This window comes from Buteo buteo, chromosome 4, assembly GCF_964188355.1.
Source record: "Buteo buteo chromosome 4, bButBut1.hap1.1, whole genome shotgun sequence".
NCBI classification, from domain to species: domain Eukaryota; kingdom Metazoa; phylum Chordata; class Aves; order Accipitriformes; family Accipitridae; genus Buteo; species Buteo buteo.
In genome coordinates this window covers 55,696,332-55,720,816 of record NC_134174.1, presented here as the reverse complement: position 1 = coordinate 55,720,816, position 24,485 = coordinate 55,696,332, and the positions used below count along the sequence as shown (strand labels likewise).

At 51.7% G+C, this 24,485-nt stretch overlaps 4 protein-coding genes across 6 annotated transcripts in view; 3 read left to right on the top strand and 1 right to left on the bottom strand.

Annotated features, from left to right (window-relative positions):
* Positions 1–345: 345 nt before the first annotated feature.
* On the top strand, positions 346–3,256 carry CALHM3 (calcium homeostasis modulator 3). The gene is made up of 3 exons (XM_075026730.1): positions 346–635; positions 1,558–1,813; positions 2,795–3,256. The coding sequence occupies exons 1-3, from the start codon at positions 346–348 to the stop codon at positions 3,254–3,256; spliced, it is 1,008 nt and encodes a 335-aa protein (XP_074882831.1).
* A 6,382-nt stretch (positions 3,257–9,638) lies between these two features.
* Positions 9,639–12,095, top strand: CALHM1 (calcium homeostasis modulator 1). The gene is made up of 2 exons (XM_075026972.1): positions 9,639–10,195; positions 11,628–12,095. The coding sequence occupies exons 1-2, from the start codon at positions 9,647–9,649 to the stop codon at positions 12,093–12,095; spliced, it is 1,017 nt and encodes a 338-aa protein (XP_074883073.1). The 5' UTR covers positions 9,639–9,646.
* Positions 12,096–14,791: 2,696 nt separating this feature from the next.
* On the top strand, positions 14,792–20,392 carry CALHM2 (calcium homeostasis modulator family member 2). 2 transcript variants are annotated; one of them, XM_075026312.1, is made up of 4 exons: positions 14,792–14,970; positions 15,187–15,452; positions 17,367–18,353; positions 18,437–20,392. In XM_075026312.1, exons 3-4 carry the CDS (start codon positions 17,811–17,813, stop codon positions 18,851–18,853), a joined length of 960 nt encoding a protein of 319 aa, XP_074882413.1. In that variant the 5' UTR covers positions 14,792–14,970; positions 15,187–15,452; positions 17,367–17,810; the 3' UTR covers positions 18,854–20,392. The 2 variants fall into 2 exon arrangements, with proteins under 2 accessions (XP_074882413.1, XP_074882412.1); XM_075026311.1 differs by having other exon boundaries at positions 14,792–15,452.
* A 132-nt stretch (positions 20,393–20,524) lies between these two features.
* Positions 20,525–24,485, bottom strand: part of PDCD11 (programmed cell death 11) — a 29,291-nt gene continuing 25,330 nt past the window's right edge. For both annotated transcript variants that reach the window (XM_075026309.1, XM_075026310.1), the window contains one exon: positions 20,525–23,828. In XM_075026309.1, the coding sequence (XP_074882410.1) occupies positions 23,657–23,828 (172 nt within the window). In that variant the 3' untranslated portion in view covers positions 20,525–23,656. The remainder of the gene's footprint in view (positions 23,829–24,485) is intronic.

Genomic DNA, 24,485 nt, shown 5'->3' with positions numbered 1-24,485 from the left:
CACAGGTTGGCACATGGGACAGCCCTGAAAATTAAAAACAGGGTGGAAAAAACAGCTGCTGGAGGCTGTATCCATCTGCTCACCTAAAAAAGCTACCAACTGCCCCAGAAGATAAGCATTGGGTGAGAGACAGACCTGCGAAAGCCGTGTGCCAGTGGGGAAGCCCCAGCACAGGGTTTTCCCACTGCCACAGCAGCTCTCTTCCATCCCCACTCTCTTTCCCTGACCAACTGGGGGCTGACCTGCATCCTCCACCCCACGGCAGCAGAAGGGGGGACGAAGGGAGACAGGCTGTGCCAAACAGCCCAAGGATTTCCCAGGAGGAGCACCCCTGGCCAAAAGAACATGATGGACCGTTTCCGGATGATCTTCCAGTACTTCCAGTCCAACTCAGAGTCTGTAATGAATGGGATCTGTGGGCTGTTAGCCCTGGCTAGCATAAAGATATATACTTGCTTTGACTTCAGCTGCCCCTGTCTGCCCTGGTACAACATGGCATATGGCTTGGGGATCATGTTTGTACCCCCCATCACCCTCTTCGTCTGCGGCCTCATCCTCAACAGACAGTCTCTGGTGATGCTGGAGGAGTGGAGGCGACCACAGGGGCACAGAAAGAAGGACCTAGCTGTCATCAGGTGGGGTTTGCACCAGGAATGATGTCCCTCCTTTCACCTCCCACTTAGCTGTCTCACCTCCATAGCTTTGATCCTCCCGGTAAATAATTTTCTTCTAAGCTCAGCTCCCGAGACCTTTCTCCATGACCGTGGAGGGGCAGGGGCATGGTAAATACATTTACAACAGCAGAAATGAAGGCAGAGCTTCTTCCCATCCCAGCAAAGCAGGGCAGGAGTGCCTCAACACCAACGGCTGGATTTATGCTGCCACCCTGGGAAAGTGCATTGCTGCCTGCCATGTTGTGTGTGTGCAGGGTTTCGCCTGGGGCTTACATGTGCAAAAAGATGAAGCATTTCCACTTAAATGTGCAGGAAGGTAGGCATTTCCATCGCGGTCATTCTTTATCGATAGCCTTGTGGCTTCCTTCCTTTCAGTTGAGTTTTTACTGACTTACACCATGGAAAGGAGAGGAGAATCACATTCAATCTGTTACATACAAAGTTTTACCCAGTGCACAGATTGGCAAAGAGTAGGGCAAGAAATGGTGCAGAGAAAAGTGATTTTCCAGGTAGAAACCGAGCTGACGAGAAAAGAAAGAGTGAATGCAGAAGGCAAGGGAGAGCTGAGAAGGATTTGTGCATGGGAGACATAAGTATACAATTGCGGCAAGCATGTAATGAGAGGACCGTGCACTGCATTGAATGCAGGCAGCACGCAGAGCACTGCTGAGCACCGGCACAGATTTCACTGGGAGGCAGCACTAACAAATTGATCCCAGAGCAGAAGAGGCATTAGCTGGAACAATGCTGGGGACAGTCCTGGGAGTCAGCTCCCTGGCTCTGGGAGGGCTGCTTGGCATAGGGCAGCCTGCATCCATCAAGGCTGTGGATGAGGAGAAAGCTCCCAGCATTTACCCACTAATTTCTTTCTCTTCTGCCCCAGGTACATGTGTTTCTCCATCATGCAGCGAGCCATGGTTGCCCCTGTCATCTGGATTGTAGTCACCCTCCTGGATGGCAAATGCCTGATCTGCGCTTTCAGCGGCTCCGTGGATCCCGAGAAGTTTGTGGGCTTTGCCAACGTCGGTCCGCTGCAGGTGCAGCAGCTGCTGGCGAAGGTGCCTTGCAAGGACGACGAGCTCATGAGGAACAACACGTCCCGCAAGGCAGTGTCCCGGTACCTGCGCTGCTGGTCCCAGGTAGGTCACTGCCAGCAGAGCCCCCCGTGTCAGTGAGGTGCCTGGGGCACGTGTCATCTGCTCCCGCTCTTCCTTGATTTTTCATAGCTTTGCCATGGTCAGGCTGGGAGCAAGACTGCTCTTTGGTTCTTTACGCCCCCAAATGTTGCCACCCTCAGTGATAATCTCCAGAGTCGCTCAGGTAGGGAAAAGGAAGGAAATGAAGGATGGTTTAATTAAAAGAACTTTGTTTCTAGAAGAACCAGCAGCTTCTAAACCCAGATAATAAAAAGCAGGTTGCAAGGCATATAGGTGTCTCCTAAGGCCCCGTCCAGTGTCAGAAGACCTTTCTAACTGCTAACCTTGCAGATAGGACCCGCTGTTTTAAGGGCAGCGCAAGCTGAGACAGACGAAAGCAGCTTGCTCAGAAATGAAAGGGGAACAGGACACGATGGGGAGTGGAGCCCTGCCCGGCCCCTGCTCTTGGTACAGGAGTGCCAGGTCAGAAATGAGGACCAGGGGGAAGGCATTGAAAACAAGCCCTTGCTTCTTACCAAAGTCAGACTACTACCATGTAGTCTGGGCTGCCTTCACCCTGCTGCCAGGACTCCTGGGCCCTGGAGCCAGTGTAGGTGGCAGATGAAGATCTCACTGGAGATGAGGGAGCACCAAAGGAGAGCACTGAAGTCCCCTTCCCCTGGGACGCTCCCGTGCTCAAAGCAAATGCCTGGCTGCTCCAGGCTAACTTTGCAAACAGTTATCCTACTGAACTATTGATGCACAGATAAATGTCCTATATTCACTGGGAGGAGATTACACCAATCCTCTGAGTGCAGTTTGGGGGTGCTGGACTTCAGGGACAGATCAAGGATGGGAGTCCAGATATGCCACATCTCCCCTCCAGCCACACAAATTCCCTGTCTCTGTGATACAGGCAAACAGCTCGTGACTGTCCTTGTGCCTGTCTTACTCCTGTTCTACTGCTTATTTCTTATCACCCAGGCACTTGGCTGGAGCATTTTGTTGATCCTTATTGTAGCAGTTTTCCTCGCCCGCTGGCTCAGACCTTGCTTCAACCAGGCCACCCTCCTGCAGGCACGTCACTGGAGCAACTACATTGACATCGAGCAAAAGATTTTTGAGGAAACCTGCTGTGAGCACAGCCGGCTCTTTGCTCACAAATGCATCCTCCATTTCTTCAAAAGCATGCGGCAAGAGATCAAACTGCACAGCTTCAGCTTGCCTAGGCAGGGAGAGGGGGCTGAAGGAGGGGAAGATCTTCTCCGGGGCATCACAGATCAGGACCAGGTGAATAAACTTCTGAAAATGTGGTACTATGAGAAACCTCCCCTGGATATCAGCCAGGTGACCCAGAGGCACCCTTTGGGGCAAGAGAGATCCTCTCTGCCCTGGGCAGACAGCCCCAGTACCCAGTCCAAATTCCTCCAGCACACTGACGTGTAAAGGGGGCTTTGCTTTGCAGACACTGAAGAGGCACTGCCGTACCTCTGCACAAAGCAAGGACGAGCAGGTAGAAGACAGTGGTCCTCACATCTTCCTCCAAAACCCCAACCCCAAAGGCTCCAGGGCATGCCTAGCAAAACCTCCAAAATAAACAACCTCTGAAGATCCAACGGTCCCAGACTCAGTCACTGTTAATGACATTTCTCAACCAAGGACTCTGCGTAGCACTTTTGTCATATTAAAGAGTTTGCAGCTCTTTACAGCTGTGATAAAACCCTTCTGGCTCAAGGAAGGATTTAACCAAGGCAGCAACATCTGGCTGCATATGCAAACTGACTGGAGCAGCAGCTTCACAGAGGTGTGAGGAGCTCCTGCCCATTTCAGCGAAACCTGGTTCAGAGAGTTAGCAGCACTGACACTGAAATGATTTAATTGGCAACTCTTTTAGTACCACACCAACATGTTTACTCAAAGAGGCAAAATCACCTCCTACGTCTTCCCATCTGCCAAGAGCTCTGGCTGCCCCCAGCCCAGCTGCCAAACTGTTCAGTCTCCCTCTAACAACCCATCCATACTTCCATGCATTTTCAAAACAAAATATGGCAACACACTAAAATTAATGGAGCAGCATACATTTAACTGAAGTTACCTCTAGATAAGTGTCCCGGGATTGGGTTGAATTTGCAGAAGGAAAAGGAGATGGAGGCTTTGCGGTAGGTATCCAGAGCAACAGGACTGTGCTGGAGTTCAGGTGGCTGCTCTAAGCACTGGCATTGGGCCATGGAAAGGACACACTGACTCTGCCTGAGAAGTCTGAACACAGATTTTAAACACTCCCCTGCTACATTTTAGTACAAACTGATCTATCCAGAGGATCATCCTTGCATCACCTAGTCGGGCATTTCCATCCTTAGTTTCAAAACTGTTTGAACGTAACCTTATCTCTGAGCCTTTAATGCTAATTACTTTCTTATCTGTCTTTTTCCAGCCCCTGTTGTAGATGGTGCCAACCATGGTGCCAGTTTGACTATTTCTGCCCAGCATTGCTGCTTGGATGCATTAAACTCTTTACTGCAAACTAACCCAGTACAGACACATATATTCCTCCAGGTTGAGGCTCACACTGATGCCTACTTTGTCCGTGGGAGTGAGGGGTGCAAGGTGGAGGGGCTGTGAGGAGGGGGGGTGAAGAAGAAATGTCTCCTTGGCCGTGCATGGATAGATGGGGCAAGCAGGGCCCCCAGGAGGAAAGAAAAGGGTGGGAAAGAGACAAAGAAACCTGCCACCACCTTGTGACTAAATCCAAAATGAGGGGTCGAATTGAAAACATATATTAATCCCACAATTTAACTTATCGAGCTGCTGGGAGGTGGGTCACCTCCTCCCCAGGATGTTTGTGTGCATGGAGTCAGGGAGGGAGGAGATGCTTGGCAAAGCACAGGGAGGCCAAATAACTCCATGGCCCACCTGTGGGCAGCTGCACCCCTCTGCCAGCCGAGGCACGGCCAGGAGCTGCAGGGTGCAGAGGGATGGGCTGCAGAGCTTTTCTTATTTGCATAGCAAAATCAGCTGTGGCTGAATCCCTGAGCTCCCCTGGACGTGATCAGAGAGGTCACAAAGCCAGCGGTGGCCTATGGTGGTTGGGAATAACACAGCAGTCTTCCCACCAGGAGCTCTTTAGGTCCAGGGAGATTCTGAGCTCTCTTTTGAAATCAGCATTGCACTTTGAATTTTGTCTCTGGTTTACTTCTCTCAGACACAACATCACAAATCTCAGCCTGAGACTCAGTTCGGACTCACCACTCCACACTAGTCAAATCAGCTATTTTCCTAAGCAGCTCAGAGCAGAAGTCCACAGCTCCCCTTTGCATGCTGCTTTCCATGTTCTTGGGTTTTAAGTCATCCCAGAGTGGCCACAAAATATGAAATGCAAAAAGGGGAAGCGGAACAGCTTTGTTATCTCTATCAGGAGGAAGAAAAACAGAGGATTTAAGGGCACTGCCATAGACTTTTGCAGGTCTACAAAGGCTCACATGCTGCTGGGAGGGTCAGTCTTGTCATGAGTAGCTCCAGTGGGACAGGGCCATGGGTGTTCATCCCTCCCAGCCTCCCCGAGTCCCGTGCTGTGTTCCCCTTTGAAGCCAGAGAACTCTTTTCCATTGTGGAAAATGGTAACTGGCACCCCATGACGGGACAAGAGGCAACAGGCACAAACCCCAAATGCAGGAAGTTCCTTTTAAACAGAAGAAAACCCTTACTTTGAGGGTGATGGAACAGGCTGCCCAGAGGGATTGTGGCACCTCCATCCATGGAGATATTCACAACCCTATTAGATGTGACCCTGAGCATGCTTTGAGCAGGGTGTGTGGACCAGACAATCTCCAGATGCCCCTTCCCACAAGCTCTGCTAGGAGTGTCTACCCTCCTGCGGAAGTGGGAGCAGAAAGCACGTAGTTCACAAACTTTAGGAGCTCTGTCTCTTAGGGCTGGTCTGATGCCTGACCTACAGACATGTCTGACGTGCTCAGGGATCCTCACCTGCCCAGAACCTGTGAAACAGCAGGGCTGACTGCAAAGACAACTTCCCCAATCTCTTCCCAAACAATCCTGATGGAAATTGTGACCATTTTCATGTCCCTCCTCTCTATATCCTACATTGACTGGGACATGTAAAGGCTTGGTGTCTGTCTTGGCATCCAGGTGCAGGACCCCACGCTGGGAGGGACTTGGGCATGTAGTGTCTCTCCCAGGACCTGGTTTCCAAAGCACGAGCAGGCTGGGATCGCGGAGGGAAGCACCAGCTCTGCCCTCTCTTGCAAATCCATTGGAGTGAACTTCCTGTTAGCAAGCTCACAAAAACAAGGTCCTCCCTAACAAGGCAACACAGAAGGAAAGACCCAGAAATTGGCTTCTACAGGCTCGGTTTTGAAACCCACTGACTTATTGTTGGCCTCAGTGATAACTGCCAGTGCTGTACACCAAGCAGGCTCAGACCCCTCATTCATGTTTAATGAAAGGTAGAGTTTTCCTGGAGATCAAAAAGCTCTCTGCTTCTTATGAGGTTGATTCATGCAGGCTTTGACGTGAACTGCCCTTCAAAAAGCCACTCGCCAGGAGAACAGGGAAGCCAGCCTGAGCTCTTAGCTAGCAATACAATAAGTCTCATCTATATTCATGCAGCCAAATCTCTTCCCATTTGATGAGATCATGCAATTAACCTCTCCACAGCAGGCAGAGCTAAGACTGCCCAGGTATTACCCACGTGCTTTGTGCTCACCGCTGTGGTGGCATCTCAGGGTGAACTTGGCATTATCAACTGAGCCCCAGGGCTGGTGTGGGGGGAAACGTCAGAAACTGCAGCACTGACTAATGGTCAAAACACCTGGTTTGGCTTCCTACCTCTGTACTGACGCACTGCAAAACCTTGGGGAAAAGTATCTCCCACATGCCACCCACCTATGTGCAGCTTGCTTTGGTGACATATCTCACAGTCACCAATGCAGCCATGCTGGTGCCCAGACAGTCAGAGGTATCTTCATACTAATGTCAACAGCACAGGTGGTGCCTGGACTGGAGGACTGAAGACCTTGCTGGTGGTCAATACTGCAACCATCTGTTTTATAGCCATTTGTAGTCCCAACATTCCTCCATCCTTTGGCCAGCTTGAGGGAGTGAGCTAGTGTGTCAAAGCTGCTTTGTGAAGATGAGGCTTTGTGAAGAAGAGATGCAGGAGAACACCAGCAACACAATCCACTTTTAGATTTGTGCTGTAGGAGCTAAGCCTGGCCCAACCGTAGCTATCACATCTCACTAGTGTTTGTCTCAGTTCTGACAAGGTGGGGAGGAGTCTGTCTGGTCAGGAGTCTGTCTGGTCAGCTCTGTGCTGGCAAATGTGCACAGGATCTCTGCACCAGAAAGCCCCCAGGTCTGCAGAGCTGACAGCAACGAGCTGAACTGAGCTGTGCCCTTGTGAAAGGGGAGAGGGATGGAAGCGATGGGGAAGCTTTGCACCCCAGTATCAACACGTGGGACATGTCCACCACAGACCTTAGCTGGCTCTGCCCAGGTTGCTCCTAGTGCACAAAGGGCAGGGAGGGCAATGCAGCTATACAGGTCCACTTGGGTCAAGATTTCCTGGTGTGCTACTGAATTAAAAAGCCCAGGTAAAGTGGCATGGCTAAACTGTCAGCAATTCCGTGCTGTACGGACCAGCCAGCCCAGCACCCAGCTAGCTAAGGTCCTCCCTGCACCATGCACTGGTTGCATGGGAAACGTGCCCTTAGATACCTTAGCCTCAGGTCAAGGCATATAGCCAAATCCCAGCCCCAGCCCAGCCCCTCCTGCTAAATGGATGCACATTGCTGGCTCAGGTAGTTCTTGCTCTGCCCTTCCCTGCAGGATTCGAGTGATCTTCAGAGGAGCAGCAGCTCCACCGCACCCTTCAGCCCCTGTTGCTGCTGGTACCCACTGGCCTGATGGGCCCAAAGTGTTCTGCACAGTCCATGCCTGCAGGTGATCTGGTACCGCTGGGAAACACGGTGCCTCAGGGGATAGCGGCTGCCCTTGGGCCAGGGAGATCACTGGCAGGATTTACACAGCCTCCTTGTATTCCCAATTCCTGCATATCCCAAATTCATCGAGGGGTTGGGATTATACCCACAAAAGGCGGCTGCAAGAAAATCGTTCCGCCTCCACCGCTGCCATTCAGAGCAAAGTGCATTCAAGCCTTTCAGAAATGCTCCCTGAAAGTGGGTGAAAAGGAGAAATCTCAGGGAAAAAACTGAATCTCAGAGCTCTGCTGGGCAGGGAGCCTCTCCTGAGAAAGCAGAGGTACCCAGGGCTGTGATGCTTTCAGCAGGACCCACCTGCAGAGCAGGGTGCGTCCTCTGCACCCCTGTCCCTGCAGCCCTCTCTCCTTTCTATGCCTGTTTTTCTCTAGCCCTAAAGCCAGGAAAAGCACTATGTGCCTCTGGATGTTGCCAGACTATGCCAGCCAGGGTCTGAAGGATATTGTAGCAAGCCCTGAGGGCACAGGGCTGTGAAAACCAAGGAGCTACAAGTGTCATCTTGTAAGTCTGGCTGAAATGTAGACATTTGCAGGACAGAGGGGAGCCACTAACAGACCTTGCCAATACAGATACAACATCCCAGAGCACCAAGAGCTTTATTCCTCCTCCTCTGCCTTTCCTTTTCTCTTCCCTTCCTTTCCCTTCCCTTCCCTGTGCAGAATAAAACAGAAAAGGTATTTCCCAGTGAAGCAGGTACAGAGGAGGGGGCTGGCAGACCTGCGAGGTGCTTGCATTAGATGCTGCTGGGGCAATGCAAACATGGAGGGAGGGGTGGAACTCTGGCATCCCTCTTTTCCGTGTGTGCCAGCACCGAGGTGGGGTGTCCCATTTAGTCCTGGGAGGAGCACCCACCTCCTGCATTTGCAAACAGGTTCACAGAGGCCAACCTTATGTCAGATACAGAAAATCCTCTGGTAGATTAGAAAGTTCTGTTTTAAATTAAGTTAGTTAGCCAAGATCACTCGGGTCTTTTCTGTTCTTCCTGTTTAATGGTGCCTCACCTGGAGCACCAATTCTGATCCTTTCTATTCTTCCTGATTGATGGTGCACCCTCTTGGCAGGAAAATGAACCACTGACCCAATACAGAGTGACTTAGCAGTCAAAGTGAGGAGGGGATACCTCCTCAAGCGACCACCGAAGACCACCCGAGACCCCCACAGATGTGGAGAAGGCATCTGACATGTCACGATTACATAATCCTATGCATATGCATTAGATAGTTTGAATATGTATTAGGTAGGAGTAGTTTGATAAATTAGATGCAATTGTTACTGTATAAAAGGGACACACCTGATGAATCTGGTGTGCTTGATTTGTGGAAAGTCGACAGAGCACCCTGTGCAGAATAAAGCAATATCTCTCCTGAGTGTGTGAGATTGGTCTACTGCACACCAGGTAACGAATCTGCTTTTAGGACAACAAACCAGCCAACTCCCCTTCCCGCCCAGGGCACAGATTGCTTTGGGGAGGGCACAGCCATGGTAACACCTGCACCCTCCAGCCAAGGGGACTGGTGGCTGGGAGACTGCAGAAATAGGGATGTGGAGAAGAACAAAGACAGGTTTTAGCAAACCAGAAACAACCCAGGTCCCACAGACCCAAAGAAGAGCAGGAGGAAGCAAATTCTGAACTTTTGCACGCAGCAAAATCAGCAGAAAAAAAAGTTTTAATTTTCTGCTTTCAATATTGGGGCTGTAAGAGTGCGTGAATGAATCACAGAGACTTGTTGGTGCCCATCTTTGAAGAGGGGAGCTGAAAGAATGAAGTAAACCAAAGCCACATCTTGGACCCCAGTGAGGGGAGGAATCACATCAAGGGAAGATGGACAAGTTTCGGATGATCTTCCAGTTTCTCCAGTCCAACCAGGAGTCCTTCATGAACGGCATCTGTGGGATCATGGCCCTCGCCAGCGCCCAGATGTACTCTGCCTTTGATTTCAACTGCCCCTGCCTGCCACGCTACAACCTGGCCTACGGGCTGGGCATCCTCCTGGTGCCCCCCTTCATCTTATTCCTGCTGGGCTTCGTGCTGAACAACAACGTCTCCATGCTGGCAGAGGAGTGGAGGCGGCCCCAGGGCCAGCGAGGGAAGGACCCGGCTGTCCTGCGCTACATGTTCTGCTCCATGGCACAGCGCGCCATGATCGCCCCAGCTGTCTGGGTCTCAGTGACGCTGCTGGATGGCAAGTGCATCACCTGCGCCTTCTGCACCTCGGTGCCCGTGGAGACCCTGGGCAATGCCAGCCACCCCGGCCTCTCCCAAAGGGAGATGAAGTGGGTCCTCGCCTGCATCCCCTGCAAGGAGATCTACGATGGGCAGGAGCTCATCGCCAATGAAGTGGCCATCAGGTACCTGCGCTGCATCTCGCAGGTAAGAGGCATCATGGCTGTGCCCTCGCTGGTAGTTTAGGGTTAGGCACTGCTAGCCTTAGCTCTTCCCTCGAGGGAATCTCCTTGTTGGAATCAAGCTGCAGGAGGAGAGACTGGTAATTTCACAGGGGTACAGGGTGTTCAGACTCAGCTCCGGGGAGTTATGCCTCCAGTGTGGTGCAGAGACTGAAGCTTTAGGTCGTCCTGATGATTTGTTCCCCGTTTCTGCCTGGGCAGTCTGGGGCTGCAGGGCAGCGATACACAGCCAAGCTGTATGCAGAGATTTATTTAGAGCATGCTCAGAAGGGGCAGACATGGATGTTACTCAGTGGCTGGTGGGCTGTCACCCCCTCCCGTAACACACCGGTTGCCCACAGTTGCTCTTGCTGCTTATTACAATGTGTAAATTATGGGCTGATAACCTTCTATGCCACTTGCGTCTGCCGCTTGCATGGAAACAGCCAGCATGTGTTTATTAACCATCTCAGAGAACCACAAATGAAGTGCCACTAACTGCTTGTCCTGTCCTTAATTTCTCTCAAGCCCTCTGCTTCTGCCCACATTGGAGACAGGATGGTCTGACCCACTCTGGTCATTCACGTACTCCTGTTTAAAAGCAGCTCCCTTCCCTGACCTCCTTAGGGCAGACAGGAATTATTATCCCCACTTTAAGAGAAATAGAGGCACAAAGACTTCTCTAAAGACACAAAGCCGTTTTTCCTGGGTAGACCCCAATTACCAGCTGCTGGGAAGCACTGGGAGCTGCAAAACAAGAGGTGCCACCTAGATACCCCCCCCAGGTGCTCTTTTAGGGGGTGCATTTACAGTGGGGTTCACCCTCGTGAGCTCTGCCTGCACAGCCCGGAGACAGCCTGAGCTGAGACTGATGGTGAACAAGACAGACCGGTCCTGGCTCTGCCCTCATTTCACTCTTCCTGTCAGACCCCATTAACAGGGGAGCCTGTCACCACCACTCACCCACGATAGATGTTACTAAGTCCAACAGCTCAGGAAAAGGGTTAGACAGCTGCATAAACCCAGGGAGCATTTGGAGCGATGTTGGCTGCGAGTCAGACACAGACTATTCTAGACCCAGGTGAGGCACGGTTGTATCGGAGGCAGGACCGAGGGCTGGGTGCAGGATTCAGTCTGGTGTTATTTATGGCCATTGCCTGCTGATGCTACACAAGGTGAGAAGGGGAGACGTGCTGCCTATGTGGGGGCATTGAACAAAATTTCAGCGCAGATGCACTGACATGGTACACAGAGTCTCCTCGTCCAGCTTTGCAATGTAAATGCAGCCGAATGTCAAACAGCCCAAAGTGAAGCCAGGCTCGTTCGCAGCCCAGGGGGGTTCCTGCCAGGTGGGGGGAAGTGCCGGGCGTGTGTTCTGCCTGCCTGTGACAGGTCCGGTTCCCCCCTCATCCCTGCAGGCTCTGGGCTGGTGCTTTGTGCTGCTGATGACCATGCTGGCTTTCTTGGTCAGATCCCTCCGGCCCTGCTTCACCCAAGCCGCCTTCCTGAAGAGCAGGTACTGGTCCCACTACATCGACATCGAGCGCAAGCTTTTCGACGAGACGTGCGCGGAGCACGCCAGGAGCTTTGCCAAGGTCTGCATCCAGCAGTTCTTCGAGGGCATGAGCACGGACCTGGCAGCTGCTCGTTGCCACCCACCCAGGAAAGCCCCTGCAGATGCGGGGGAAGCCGCCGAGAAGCTCCTGGGCATCATTGACCAGGGCACCATGAACACGGCCCTGAAGAGTTGGCACAGATGCAAACCCCCGCTGCACCTCCACCCGCCTGCCCTCCCCAGTGGCAATGGGTGGGCAGGGGAAGAGCAGCCACCCGTGCACCCCCCTGTGCCCCGAAGAGAGATGGTTGCCTACTACAGTCGGGTGTGAGGGGGCACAGGGCTATGCAGAAGCAGAACCGCACTTTTGGGAGAGGGGCTGCAGGGAGGGAGGACAGGTGGGCATCCGAGCTGGGCAGAGGCGAGGGCCAGTGCCACGGAGGCTGCAGGGGGACGGGCACCCAAAGGGACCAGCGGTGCCGGTGTGATCCCATCTGCTCTCACATCCAATCCTATAGCATCGGTAATTCAGGCAAGGAGTTTTGTGCTGAGTGGGACAGCTATTCAAGGTTGTGATGGACAAGCCCCGGGGATGCTGAAGGGCACGATGTGGCAGCCAGACAGACATGCCATGTGTCTCACACCACCAAGCACCACGTTTGTGTTGTGACGGTTGCCAAGGCACACACTACCAGATGTGCAAAACTTCCTTTCTTTTACCATGTGCTCAGCACTGGCAGTGCACGTGGGTTTAGGCAGTATTAGAAACCCCCTGGTGGGGAAACAAGCTAGGGGTGCCTCTTTTGCATGCCAAGCTGTGAAACCCCAAGAGTCTCCCCATTGCTCCTCCACACACTACATCCCCAAAGACACACATGGCTTCCAGGCCAAGAAAAGCTTTAAAATAAATTTGACCCAAGCAATGAACTAGTGAAGGGACATCCCGTATTGCATTGCACATGACAGGAATGGCGTGGTTGGTGTCACAGGTACTATTCAACGAGGAGTCCACAGAGATGCTCCTTGAGGGGAGTGTCTAGACAAGGAGAGCAGCTATCATTCAGCAGCAGGGAGTGTGGGGGCCAGGTCAACCCCCTGCCACAAATTTGCTGCAGGACAGTTTGTTCTTGCAGTTTTACCTGGATTCCTCCCTGACACAATGACTGATGTTAAAAACCTGCCTGGGTGTTTGTTTAAGGAGCCAAATAAATAATTCAGGCCTCATGTTCAAGCTCTGCGCTCAGGCACAAAGATTTATAAAAGCTATTTACAAAAGCCATTGGTGTTTATTTGAATGCAATGAAAAGGACTGGGGGGGGCTTTTGGGCCAAGCCCGGGGTGCTGAGGCCACTTGAGGTGAGGTATTTTGCCAGTGTGTGGCAGCCAGTGTCGAGCCAGCCCTGGCCCTTGGAGGAGAAGCCGGGGATACACCGCCAACCCTACGCAATACCAGGTGGCTGCCCATTTCCATAGAAACTGAGGATGATGGGATGCAGGCCCTTGAGGTGACTATGGAAGTCGCAGCCCGGAAGAGTGTTCCCTGGTGGCCCTGATTTTATTACCAATATGCAGAAGGAAAACCCCTTTTGAGAGACGAGTTTTACCCCTGCCGCATCCCTTTCAAAATGCTCATCCCCTTGAAATTTCTGCTGCCGTGTTCTTGTTCAAAGCAACTTATTATGACTGGCTGGTAACTGAGGTGACTGTCATTTGCATAAACCTTAATTATCGGTGTATAACTCCACAGAGGCTGTGGGGAGAGGAGAACAAAGGACCAAAATGACGAGAAAATTCTCCGAGCTGCTGTGAGAGAGCCTTAGCAAGCCCGTAGTCAAGGACAGGCTGAACCTGGCTGACTCCCAGGAGAAAGGAGCGTGACAAAGATTTATCATTAATCTTCACACCCCAAACTTTAATTAAGGCACCTGCCCAGAAATTAATAGGCACAAAACCTGATTTACAAAGCAAAGGAGATTAAAAGATAAAGACGGTTTCCACTCCTATTATTTGCACTTCAGCACTGTTAATGGCTCACCAAGAAAGGCATGCTCAGAGTCCCCACAGTGGTGAGCAGCCTGCAGGACTGGCGGGCTCCACGGCAGAGCCATTGAGATACCAAAAAAATAGCATGCATTTGCAAAGAGAAGCTTTTGGACTTTTAATTCAGATTTTTAGGATCAGACCTCTGCCCCCATGCAGCAATTTCAGCAGTGGCAGAGAGTCCCCAAAGAGCAGGCAGGTTGTCCTCTCTGCGCTGGATTTTGGGGACATCGTTCATCGCCTTTGGGAGGAGACCCTTCAATAGGGAAGCTGACACGGCCCCTGGGATTTCAGCCCGGCTGCGGTCCCGGTGCTGAGCCTGGTTAGCAGCAGTGCCCCGAGTGCGGAGCAAGCGCCAGGGCCCCCAGCTGAGCCGGCAGGCGCCAGTGGAGGTGTGGGACTGCCCCAAGCACCTGGGAGCCGCAAAAACCTGCCCGGGGACCCCAGACCTGGGGGTAAGGACTCGGTCCAAAAATCCCAGCTGAACTGCTGACGCTTTGCTCCGAGCAGAGGGGAATGTGGGTGTCGCTGAGGATTTGCCTGTGCTGAAGACATCCTCTGGGGAGGGCTGAGTGTAACCCTGGGGACACAGCGACGAGGAAGCTGGGGAAGGAGGACGGGGGCCTCCGGCCTCTGCAACAGGCTGGGCGGGAGCTGGAGCTGAGGGACAGATGGCGGAGAGGAGGGAGCGACGCAAGGAGAAAGCGAGGCGTCCTCGGCTGCCTCGCAGGCATCGCTCTGCAGAGGAAGCAGCAAGCGGAAAAGCTGAGCCAGGCAGGAATGCACCGTGCTCGCCAAATCGCAGGCTGTGCCCAGCCCCACGCGCGTGGCTCCCCTGGCCCCCCTCAGCCCCCACCGCCCCCCACAGCAGCCTGGCCGCTCGCTCCCGGGCGGTGGGAAGCAAGACCTGGCCACCCTGCAGAGCTTGTGATGGCGGGTTCCTGCTTCTCCCGAAAACCCAGCCTGGCTGGCATCTTCCCCGCTGGCTCAGCCGGCTCCCGTGCACAAAAGCAGCAGTTTCTGCCCCTTCCTGTGGGACCGAGGGCTTCTCCCGCGCTGCTCCTGCCTGTTGAGGGTGGCTCCAGGCTCCTGTGTTGCACAGCTCAGGTGCCACCCTCGGTTGAGCTGGGTCCCACCAGCATGACTGCATCCTCTGGGCACCGTGGGTACATCCACCCCCCAGGCTGGGGGGCTCCAGCATTTCCCCTTTGCACCCCAGCGAGGTGCCCCATCGCTCCCGTCCTCCAGGCAAACTCCAGCCCGTCCCAGCCAGCCAGCCTTTGCACAGCTGCATCGTGGGTTTGAAAAAGGAAGATGTGCTTTTTCCAGTGACTCATTCTCAGCCTTTCCTTTTTTTTTTTTTTTTTTTTTAACTTTTAAAGGCACAACCTCAGCCTTGCACCCAGCAGAAGCCAAGCGCCTGCTCCCCGCCCCACCCAAGCACAGGGCCCGAGAACAACCTCCTTCCTCCTCCCAAAAGCCGACAGCCCTCTTAAGGCTGTTTTCATCAGCTTTCGCTTCGCCCATCAGGCCGGCCTCAGCCGCATCCCCACTTCTGCACTGCTGGGAACCCCCCGCAGCCAGAGCCCCAGCAAAAACCACACAAGGAGCTGAGAAGGCTCCAGAACTGGTTTCATCAACTTTTCAAGTAAGTGACTTCATTTTTTTCTTGCTTTCATGCACGTTTCAGGGAAAGACTAACAGAAGCTGCTAAAAACTGATCTGCTGCAAACAACTTTTCCCCTCCCCTCCTACCCTCCCCTCTCTCTCCCAGACAGGCACCATAACCACCAAGCAGAGGAAGGGTAACCTCCCCCCAAAATGGCATACTCCCCTTTGCCAGCTCCTTTTATTTTTGCTTTGCCGGTTGCCAGGCACCGTCAGGAAGGTCGCAGGGCCTTGTTTATCAGGCCTATTTGCTGATAACTCTAATAACAGGGTTTTGAAACCCCTGCACTAGAACAGGTTTGCAGTCTGGCTGCAGATGTGGTGTACCACAAAGCACAGCAGCTGGAGATGGAGGCCTGGCTCCCTGTCACATGGCTGCAGTTTTCAGCTGGTCCGTCTCCTCTGCTGAGGGATTTTTGCATACAGAAAACTGGGAAGATACAGGAAGACATTAAGGGCTGCTTGTGTTTGAACTCAGCAGTATCACAGTGTGATTTTAAAGGGATTGCCATGGGTTAGACACAGCTGGGAGCTGAGGCTAAATTTCTGCCCCCATTCCCCTCTGCTACCCCATGGAAAAGGGGGTAAAAGAGGATTTGCTGGGGCAGCAGATGAACCACAGCACAGTAATGATTTAAAGCACAGTGCACGAGCAAGCCCTGTACAAGAGACCACAAGGAATAAGGTGCCTTTGCCGCCTCTGCACGGATGTCCCTGCAGCCTTTTCCCTGCAGCTGGGGCCAGCCCAGGGAACCCTTGGTCCGTGCGTGCCAACTGGCAGACGCCGGCATCAGGGCAGATTTCAGGCAGCCCTGCTGTGGGTCAGGGCTCCCCAGGAGCCCCAGGTATGCACCAATGCTGCTGGCACTGTGCAAGCTGCCAGAGACAGTTAATTGGGTGCCTGGGTCCTTCCTGTCTCCAGCAAACCCCAGTGACAGCAGTTCCCCTGAGGCCAGCGGGTTTTGTCACATGGGTGAGGGTTCCCAGACCTAGCAAGGTGCTTGGGGCTTCCTGAGATGAAACCCGGTGGGGATGCAGCGGAGACGGAAAGTCAACTAAGAAATTAATTAAATGCAGCTTGCAAGTGGCATGGGGGAATGGGCATCACTGCAGAAGGCATGGATTTCCCCATTATTTCCCCGTCCTTCAAAAAAATCAGGGTACATGCTTTCCCCTGCTTGGTCCTGAGTGCCTGCAGTCCAGGCAGCCCAGCCCTGTTGGCAGGGTGGGCATCCCATGTAACCTGTGTTGTACTGTGAAAAGGGACTGGGGGAAGCAGGCAGAGGCGAAGGGCAGTGAAGTGCATCTCTAGCACTGAGGCGTGCAGGTTGAGGGGCTCAATTTCAGGCCAGGAGTTAGAGGCTGAGCCAGGACTACGGGCCAGGGCAGGGAGTACGGTTATGTCAACCAACTGTGGGAGAGAAGATCATCCTGCCACACCTAATCCTAGCAAAAACTCCTACATAATTGCTGAGCCAGCTCTATTGGCATTTGGTGTTTGTATCCTGGATCATCAAGATAAGCTTTCTCCCAGAACGTATCTTCTCTTGCTGGTAGCAACAGCTCCTGAGCACCCCGTCACCCCTGCCTGCGGAGGCTGCTCCTGCCTGGTCCTCCCCTGCCACATCTCTCTGCACCCAAACCTGCTGGGCTGTCTCGCAGCACCTCTTGCTGCCTCCCTGACATACCTTTGCCTATTACTAAATATTAACTCATCACGTCTAAAGAGGGAGGTAAAAGCCACACACAGCACCTTCAAGGCAGCGCAGCACCAGCATGCACATGCCGCACGCGCCTGGGCTAGTGTGAGTCAGTGGCAGGGCTGGGGGACACATCCTAGTGCCAGTGCTGTGATCCAGTTTTCCCAGTAACACGGCGTCCTCCTTCGTTGTAGGCTTGGGAGATCATCGAGTGTCTGGCAGTGACGCTGACAGTAATCACCTCTGCGGGAGGTGACTAAAACCAAAGAGAAGAAAAGACGACGAATGTGCAAATGACAGGGGCAGAAACAGCTGTCCCGTTGGTAATCTTCACTGTAGAGATGCTTTTGGAGAGCTTAGTGGGAAACTGAAATGACTGAGGTTTCACACATTGCTTAGGCTGAATCCCTCTTCGGCCCCTTTTGAAGTACCCCTGGTATCAGCAACCAGCTCCAGAGGCTGGGACACCAGGCAGGAGGAAGGGACAGCAGCGAAGGTGTTGTGCTCCTGGAGCAGCCTCTTGCACGTCAGCCAGCCCAAGGCCATTTCACCCTCCATTGGCGCGTCCCTCGGTGCTGGAAGGTGGGCCAGCACGGCCCCCCACTGCAGTACGTGCCTCCTCTTGCTCCCGGGACGAGATGGCCGCCCTCGTCGCTGAGAACTTCCGCTTCCTCTCCTTGTTCTTCAAGAGCAAAGATGTGATGATCTTCAATGGTTTGGTGGCCCTGGGCACCGTGGGGAGTGAGGAGCTCTTCTCAGTTGTTGCCTTCAACTGCCCCTGCTCCCCTGCCCGCAACTACATCTACGGGCTGGCCGCCATCGGCGTCCCGGCCCTGGCCCTCTTCCTCATCGGCGTCATCTGGAACAACCACACCTGGAACCTGGTGGCCGAGTGCCACAAGCGCGGCACCAAGAACTTCTCTGCCGCCGCCACCTTCCTCCTCTTCGGCTCCATCATGGGCCGGGCGGCCGTGGCGCCCGTCACCTGGTCAGTCATCTCGCTGCTGCGCGGGGAGGCTTACATCTGCGCCCTCAGTGAGTTTGTCAGGCCGTCCTCCCTGGACAAGTTCCCGGCCGAGTATGGGGCTGAGGTGCTGGCCAGGTTCCCCTGTAAAGACGTGCCGGCGAACCTCACCAAGTTCAGGGATGAGGTGACGCGGAGGCTGAGATATGAGTCCCAGGTAGGCACGCTGGGGAGAAAGCCACACGGAGTGGGTAAGACCGCCTTGCCGTGTCCTAACGCAGCGTCTCTCTTCTCTCTCAGCTCTTCGGCTGGCTGCTCATCGGCATCGTCGCGGTCCTGGTTTTCCTCACCAAGTGCCTGAAGCACTGCTGCTCGCCGCTGAGCTACCGGCAGGAGGCTTATTGGGCCCAATACCGCTCCAACGAGGACAAGCTCTTCCGACGCACGGCCGAGGTCCACTCCAGGATCCTGGCAGCCACGAACGTGAAGCAATTCTTCGGCTTTGTGGCGCTGGACAAGGAGGAGAAAGAGCTGGTGCAGGAGTTCCCGGTGGAGGGCGTCCAGCCGAGCCCCCAGTGGAATGCCATCACGGGTGTCTACATCTACCGGGAGAACAAGGGCTTCCCCCTCTACAGCCGGCTCCACAAATGGGCCAAAGGGGTGGAAGGGAACGGGCCAAGCCCAGAAGGCCACGAAATGCTCTTTTTGGCTTCTTAAGACAGACGGGCGCTGGCAGCGGTTCCCCAGACCACCTGGCAGGCCTACCAGTATCGGTGCATGGCTGAGGCATTCACTGGGAATATTCCTCCCAGCAGGATTACTTCTCTCAGCACGTAAATAGGGATCAACAGCCTCAAGGTAGAGACTGATAAGCAATACACCGAGCTGGGGAACCCCTCCCTTGCAGACAACCGTCTCGTTGCTGCTCCCAGAGACACAAGGGGAGCAAAGAGCAGGTGCACACCTTACCTCCAGGCTGCCCGTGTACCCTGCTGCCTAATGCACCATCAGAAAAAGCCTTGGGGAGCAAGAGGTGGGCACGACATTTCTAACTGTGACTCCTGCAGTCCCACTTGTCTCTCCCATGGCAGGGTCAGCCCCAGCCATCCCACACACCTACTTGTTTTATTGGCATTGGTATCTTCTTAACGCAGTTGTGCAGCGCCTGTTAAGCAGGCAGGTCTCAGAGCACTTTACAGACTTTACAGCACAGGGAAAAGAGGGAAGCAGTGGGTAAATTCCTGTGGCAAGGGGTATGCAACAGCACCTGGGAAGGAATGGGTCAGTAATACAGCAACACGCTGAATAACTGAGAGACTAAGGCAGGAGGAATCACCAATATTCCCAGTATTCAGAAAGAGACTCTGTAATTACCAAGTTGGAATTTGGGTAGGACACCAAACTCCTTTTGTTCTTACTGCAGTGCCTGGCAACCTCTAATGAGCCCAAGTGGCTGCAACCATAAGTTTATAAACCCAGAAGATGGCACCAGCAGCAGAATAGCTTTTGGGCAAGTGGCTCGGTGAAGGCTGAGAGGAAGCAGTCCTCTGTCTGCAGCTCATTGCATCTCGCAACCAACCACTGGATAAGAGCCCTGCTTGTCAGGGTTGCGAGTTGCAGCAAGACCTTAAGCAGAATTAGATTTACATATATGTATATATACACACATGCATATATATATATATATATATATAGTGTAGATACTACATAATTGTAGGTAGTTAGCTGTATTAATGGAGCATCTTTCTTCAAGGGAAAGGGGATGAGGAAGTTGCCAGCTGAAAGACCACATTACATGCACCCATCTGCTGCACTGGGACTGCAGCCCTGGAGTGACGAGGGACAGTAGGAATGGGTTGAGGGGAACAGCCCTCTCCCTATACTTCTACCACTGAATTTCCTTAAGCTCTTTCCACTGGTCTCTTTTATGGACTTGGCCACACCCTGAGAAAGTAAAGCCAGAAAGGTGTAAAATTAGTGCCTTCACCATGACACTGTGCTGACTATGGCTTCAAGGCACTGCACAGTCTCTTTTCTCCCGAGGGTCAGCCCTTCATACCCAACACTGTTTCAAGAGCTGGCAGGACAATGAAGTTTGTTTTTCCTATTTGGACTGTTTCTTTATAGGTACAACTTCCTTTTACACTGTGCCATTTACCAAAAAGCCTTAAGTTGTTTAAAAAATGACTTAAACCCACAGAACTCAGAGGATCTTACACACAAGGAGATTTGAAATAAATTATTAAATTAGAGTTATTTTTCATTGCCTTCTTTTTTTTCAGGGTGGCACAATTTAACATTCTCTTTGAACTCAAGGACTGGGAACTCATTTTTTCTTTCTATTAAACGTTCAGATCCTCTCCTATCCAGATGACCCCAGAATGTGACGTTTTAAAGTATTACCACATATTACAAGTTAGTAACACTGGTTTTTAGTTATTCTTGCAGTGAGGAGCACAAATCTTGTACAACAGGATACACAACTGCAGGAAAGGATAGAAACCTTTTTACAAATATGTCCCCTTGCAATGAAGAGCTGAAGGGTATTCCCTCACATAAAGAGGCTGAAACACCGCTTCATGGGTGAGGCATCCCAGGATTCCTGTTCAGCTTCTCTACAGATCTGCCTTGCATTTGTGGGAAGGCTTGGCTCCCAACCTCACCATTAACTAATCTGCAGGAATCATCAGATGCAAGTGAAATGAAAATACATTCACTTGAGATGAAAGAGAGTTCATATGCATTCCTTCTCATTGGCCCTCCAGTGCGAACATGCAGACACACATGCCACCCCCACACGCAGGTCAGCAGATGCAAGGTAACTTGCTGAAACAAAGCAGCGTTTGTTTTACTTCCTTTACTTCCCTAGCCTTCCCCCTTGATAGTCCTAGTTGTTCCTTTGAACCACCTCCACTCCAGTTCCTTCTCCTCCCCTTCCCTCCTTTGAAGGAAAGGGGCAAAACACGTAATGCTTGGGAATAGATTTGTTTATCCTAAGAATAAACCATGAGCACAAATGAGCTCTTGCTGTGTTTACCTCCCTTCTCCATTAACTCCAGCCACTTTTCCTGTGCTGGGATGGGCTAGGGTCTTGTCCAGCTTGTCCATTTTCCCTCCCTCTTGTTGGAGAGGCATGTTTGAGTGGACAGCTGATAGTGAGGAGTGGAGCAAGCCACTGCACTCAGAAATACTTGTTTGCAATTGTAGGGATTTTTTTTTTTCCTCCTCTCCTTTGCTGCCCTGTGCTTCTGGCCCTTGTAGCCCACCCATACCCTCATGAAAATCCCTGCTGTCCCTGTCACTCATCGTCCCCCAGTGATGATGTTGAGGTGAGGGACGTTAACCCACGTGGCTCTACACACCAGCACAAGCAACCAGGCTAGGCTTCTCACTGAAACGCCAAGAGGGAAATCGAGCTGCCTGTCTTCCTGGCATGCCACATCACGCAGGCTGCAAGCTCACACTCTCTCTGCTTTTCCTCCGGAGGCTGAAAACAACCCCACCGCAGAGCAGCCTACAGGTTGCCAGTTAGGGCACACTTCCCAGCAGCAAGATGGGTTCAAACCAGGCTCCTCCAGTATGGAGAATTACACACAGGTCTTTCATTTTCCCTGCTGATTACTGTAAAGGCTGTAATAACCCCAGTAGTCAAGAAGAAACAATACCTCAAAGGGATCTTGGTTTCTATTGCAATGCTTATTTACGGATTCTATTATGTAACTAATTAATCCAGAAGAAAAAGCCACCATCGCTGCAGCTGTGTTCTTAAAAAAAGCAGCAGCTGCTACTGGATGTTGCAAACAGCCTCTTCCTCTAGCAGAGCTTTAAGCAACATCTGAGTACAGTACCCTGCACTCCCTGGGGGTAAGAAGTCAAATGACTTGTTTCTGGATCCCAACGGACTTGGGAATGAATTAAATGCTGAATCACTCAGCCTTGCCAACGCTGGGCAATCACACAGGCAGAAGAGCTGGGTCCTGCAGAGCTCTGGTTTTCGGTTCAGAGACCTACAATGAGCAAGACTCTTCAAGTTTGGTATTTCAAAGCTGGGCACCCACTTGCTAGTGTCTACATTGGATAATCACACCTGTTTGCATACCCTGCCTTTCCCCTTCCCTTCAGTTCTTCATCTGTAAAACATGTGGATGATCACATCCACATGTTACTGGAGAGTTACAAAAATATGGATCATAAGGCACCAACACCAGTCACAGAGCCTAAGTACCCAAGATAACTGGCTTTTTCCAAGCAGAAGGTTAGAGTGGGATGATTTTTTTTCAGCACAGAAAACACATTTTTTCTTTGACTTCACTGATTTCTCTTAAGAGACAACTACCAAAAATCACTATTTTTTCTGTTATCTATCCCTGGCAACTTGTTACAACAGGTGGTTGCGATCAGGGGATCCATTGCAATTGGATGCTGTGGGTTTTAAAGGCATATGCCCTTTCAGCTGAAGAGGACAAGAGCATCCTGGCTGCATTAGGAAGAGTATTACCAGCAGGTCAAGGGAGGACATCCTTCCCCTCTACTCTGCAGTGGTGAGACATCTGGGGTCATGTGTCCAATACTGGGCTCCCCAGTACAGGAGAGATAAGGGCTTACTGGAGCAAGTCCAGCAGAGGGACAGGAAAATGATTATGGGACTGGAGTATCCATCATACAAGGAGAGGCTGAGAGCTGCAGCTGCTCAGCCTGAGGAGAAAGCTCAAGGTGGATCTTATTCACGTGTATAAACACCTGACATGAGGATGTAAAAAAAGTGGAACGAGACTCTTCTTAGTGGTGCTCAGTGACAGGACAAGAGGAAATGGGCACAAATTGAAATACAAGAAATTCCATTTAAATGTAAGAAAACACTTTTTCTACTGTGAACGTGGTCAAACACTGGAACAGGTTGCCCAGAGAGGTTGTGGAGTCTCCATCCTTGGAGAAATCAAAACTGAACTGGACATGGTCCTGAGCAACCTAGTCTAGCTGACCCCTGCTTTGAGCAGGGGTTTGAACCAGATGATCTCCAGAGGTCCCTTCCAACCTCAACTATGCCACGCAATTCTGTATTGCTCTGCCAATTTCTAGGAGCACAAAGGCACTTGAGATAAATCTTTCAAAGTGTTAATTCATCCAAAAGGCAAGAATCTTCTCTGCCATCTTGACAGAGAGAGAAAACAATTTATAAGACATCACTGTACTTAAAAAATAGTGGTCATAACTGCATGATTTCCCCAGAAAAGTAGGACAGGTATGGCTGATGTTTGTATTGATTATAAAACCGTCTATATTTAAAAACAAGACTTCAAAGTCATCAACAGACTAGGATTATTTGTAACATCTGGACAAAGCTGTAAACATTTATCAAATCTTTTCCTTTGATTGCTTGTTCTTTCCAGTTTGGTTTGGTCATAGACCAATACTCTCCAGAAACTCAACTGCCCATGGACACTCATGGCAGAACTCCACACCTCTTAGTTCTGACACTGCACGGACAGCTGAGTCTCTCTGCTTTTACTTGTGCTGTATTTAGGGATCAGCAAGGGAACTCTTGGTCTCCACATACTCAAGTGCTGCTCTTTTGACAGCAAGGACACTTTCTGCTGTACCAAATTTCTTCTCATAATCCAGGTAGCGTTTAAAGAAGAACTTCATCTTCTTCGGTGCCAAGCTCAGGTGTATGACCCTCTCAAAGATGTCCCTGCAAGAAACCAAAGTGATTCAGATCGGTGTGTTGGTGACAGCACTTAATACAAGCCCTGTATCCTGCCTTTGAACAAAGAGCAGAAAGTCAGGGGAGACATTCAACCTGCTGCAAAGTGCTGGTGCTCGAAGACAGAGATTCCTGACAACTGGCCAAAACCCTGAAGTAGAAGCCTTCTATTTGCTTGCAGAACTCTAAGGCTGCTGGTCAACTTAAGCTAAGATCCAGCCACTGTATTTGATCCTGCGCTCATTAAGTGGATGTGACTGGATCCATAGTGTGGGAAGCTGGACTTCCTTTTGTCAACTCTCAGAAAAGAGAAAGAAAAGGAAAAAAAAAAAGTTTCTCCATTTTTATGTTACAAGATACACAAGGCCTTGACCTCACCCTTCAGATACAACAAGGCAATCCCTCCAGAGGGACAGCAGAACCTCAGTGCAAGTCCTCTGATTTCTGTCATGCAGGCCACTACTTACAAAATCAGCCCCCTTCTGCCCTATGGATCTCCTTGGAGTCTCTTCAGTCCTGGCAAGGATAAGCACTTCCACACACCCCAGTTTTCTTTCTCTAGGTGATAATAGTTTTCTTTTGTTCTGCTCTGGGAAGCCCTATACAACCTCATGCTGCAGGGTACCTCTTATCTTTTCAGGTGTT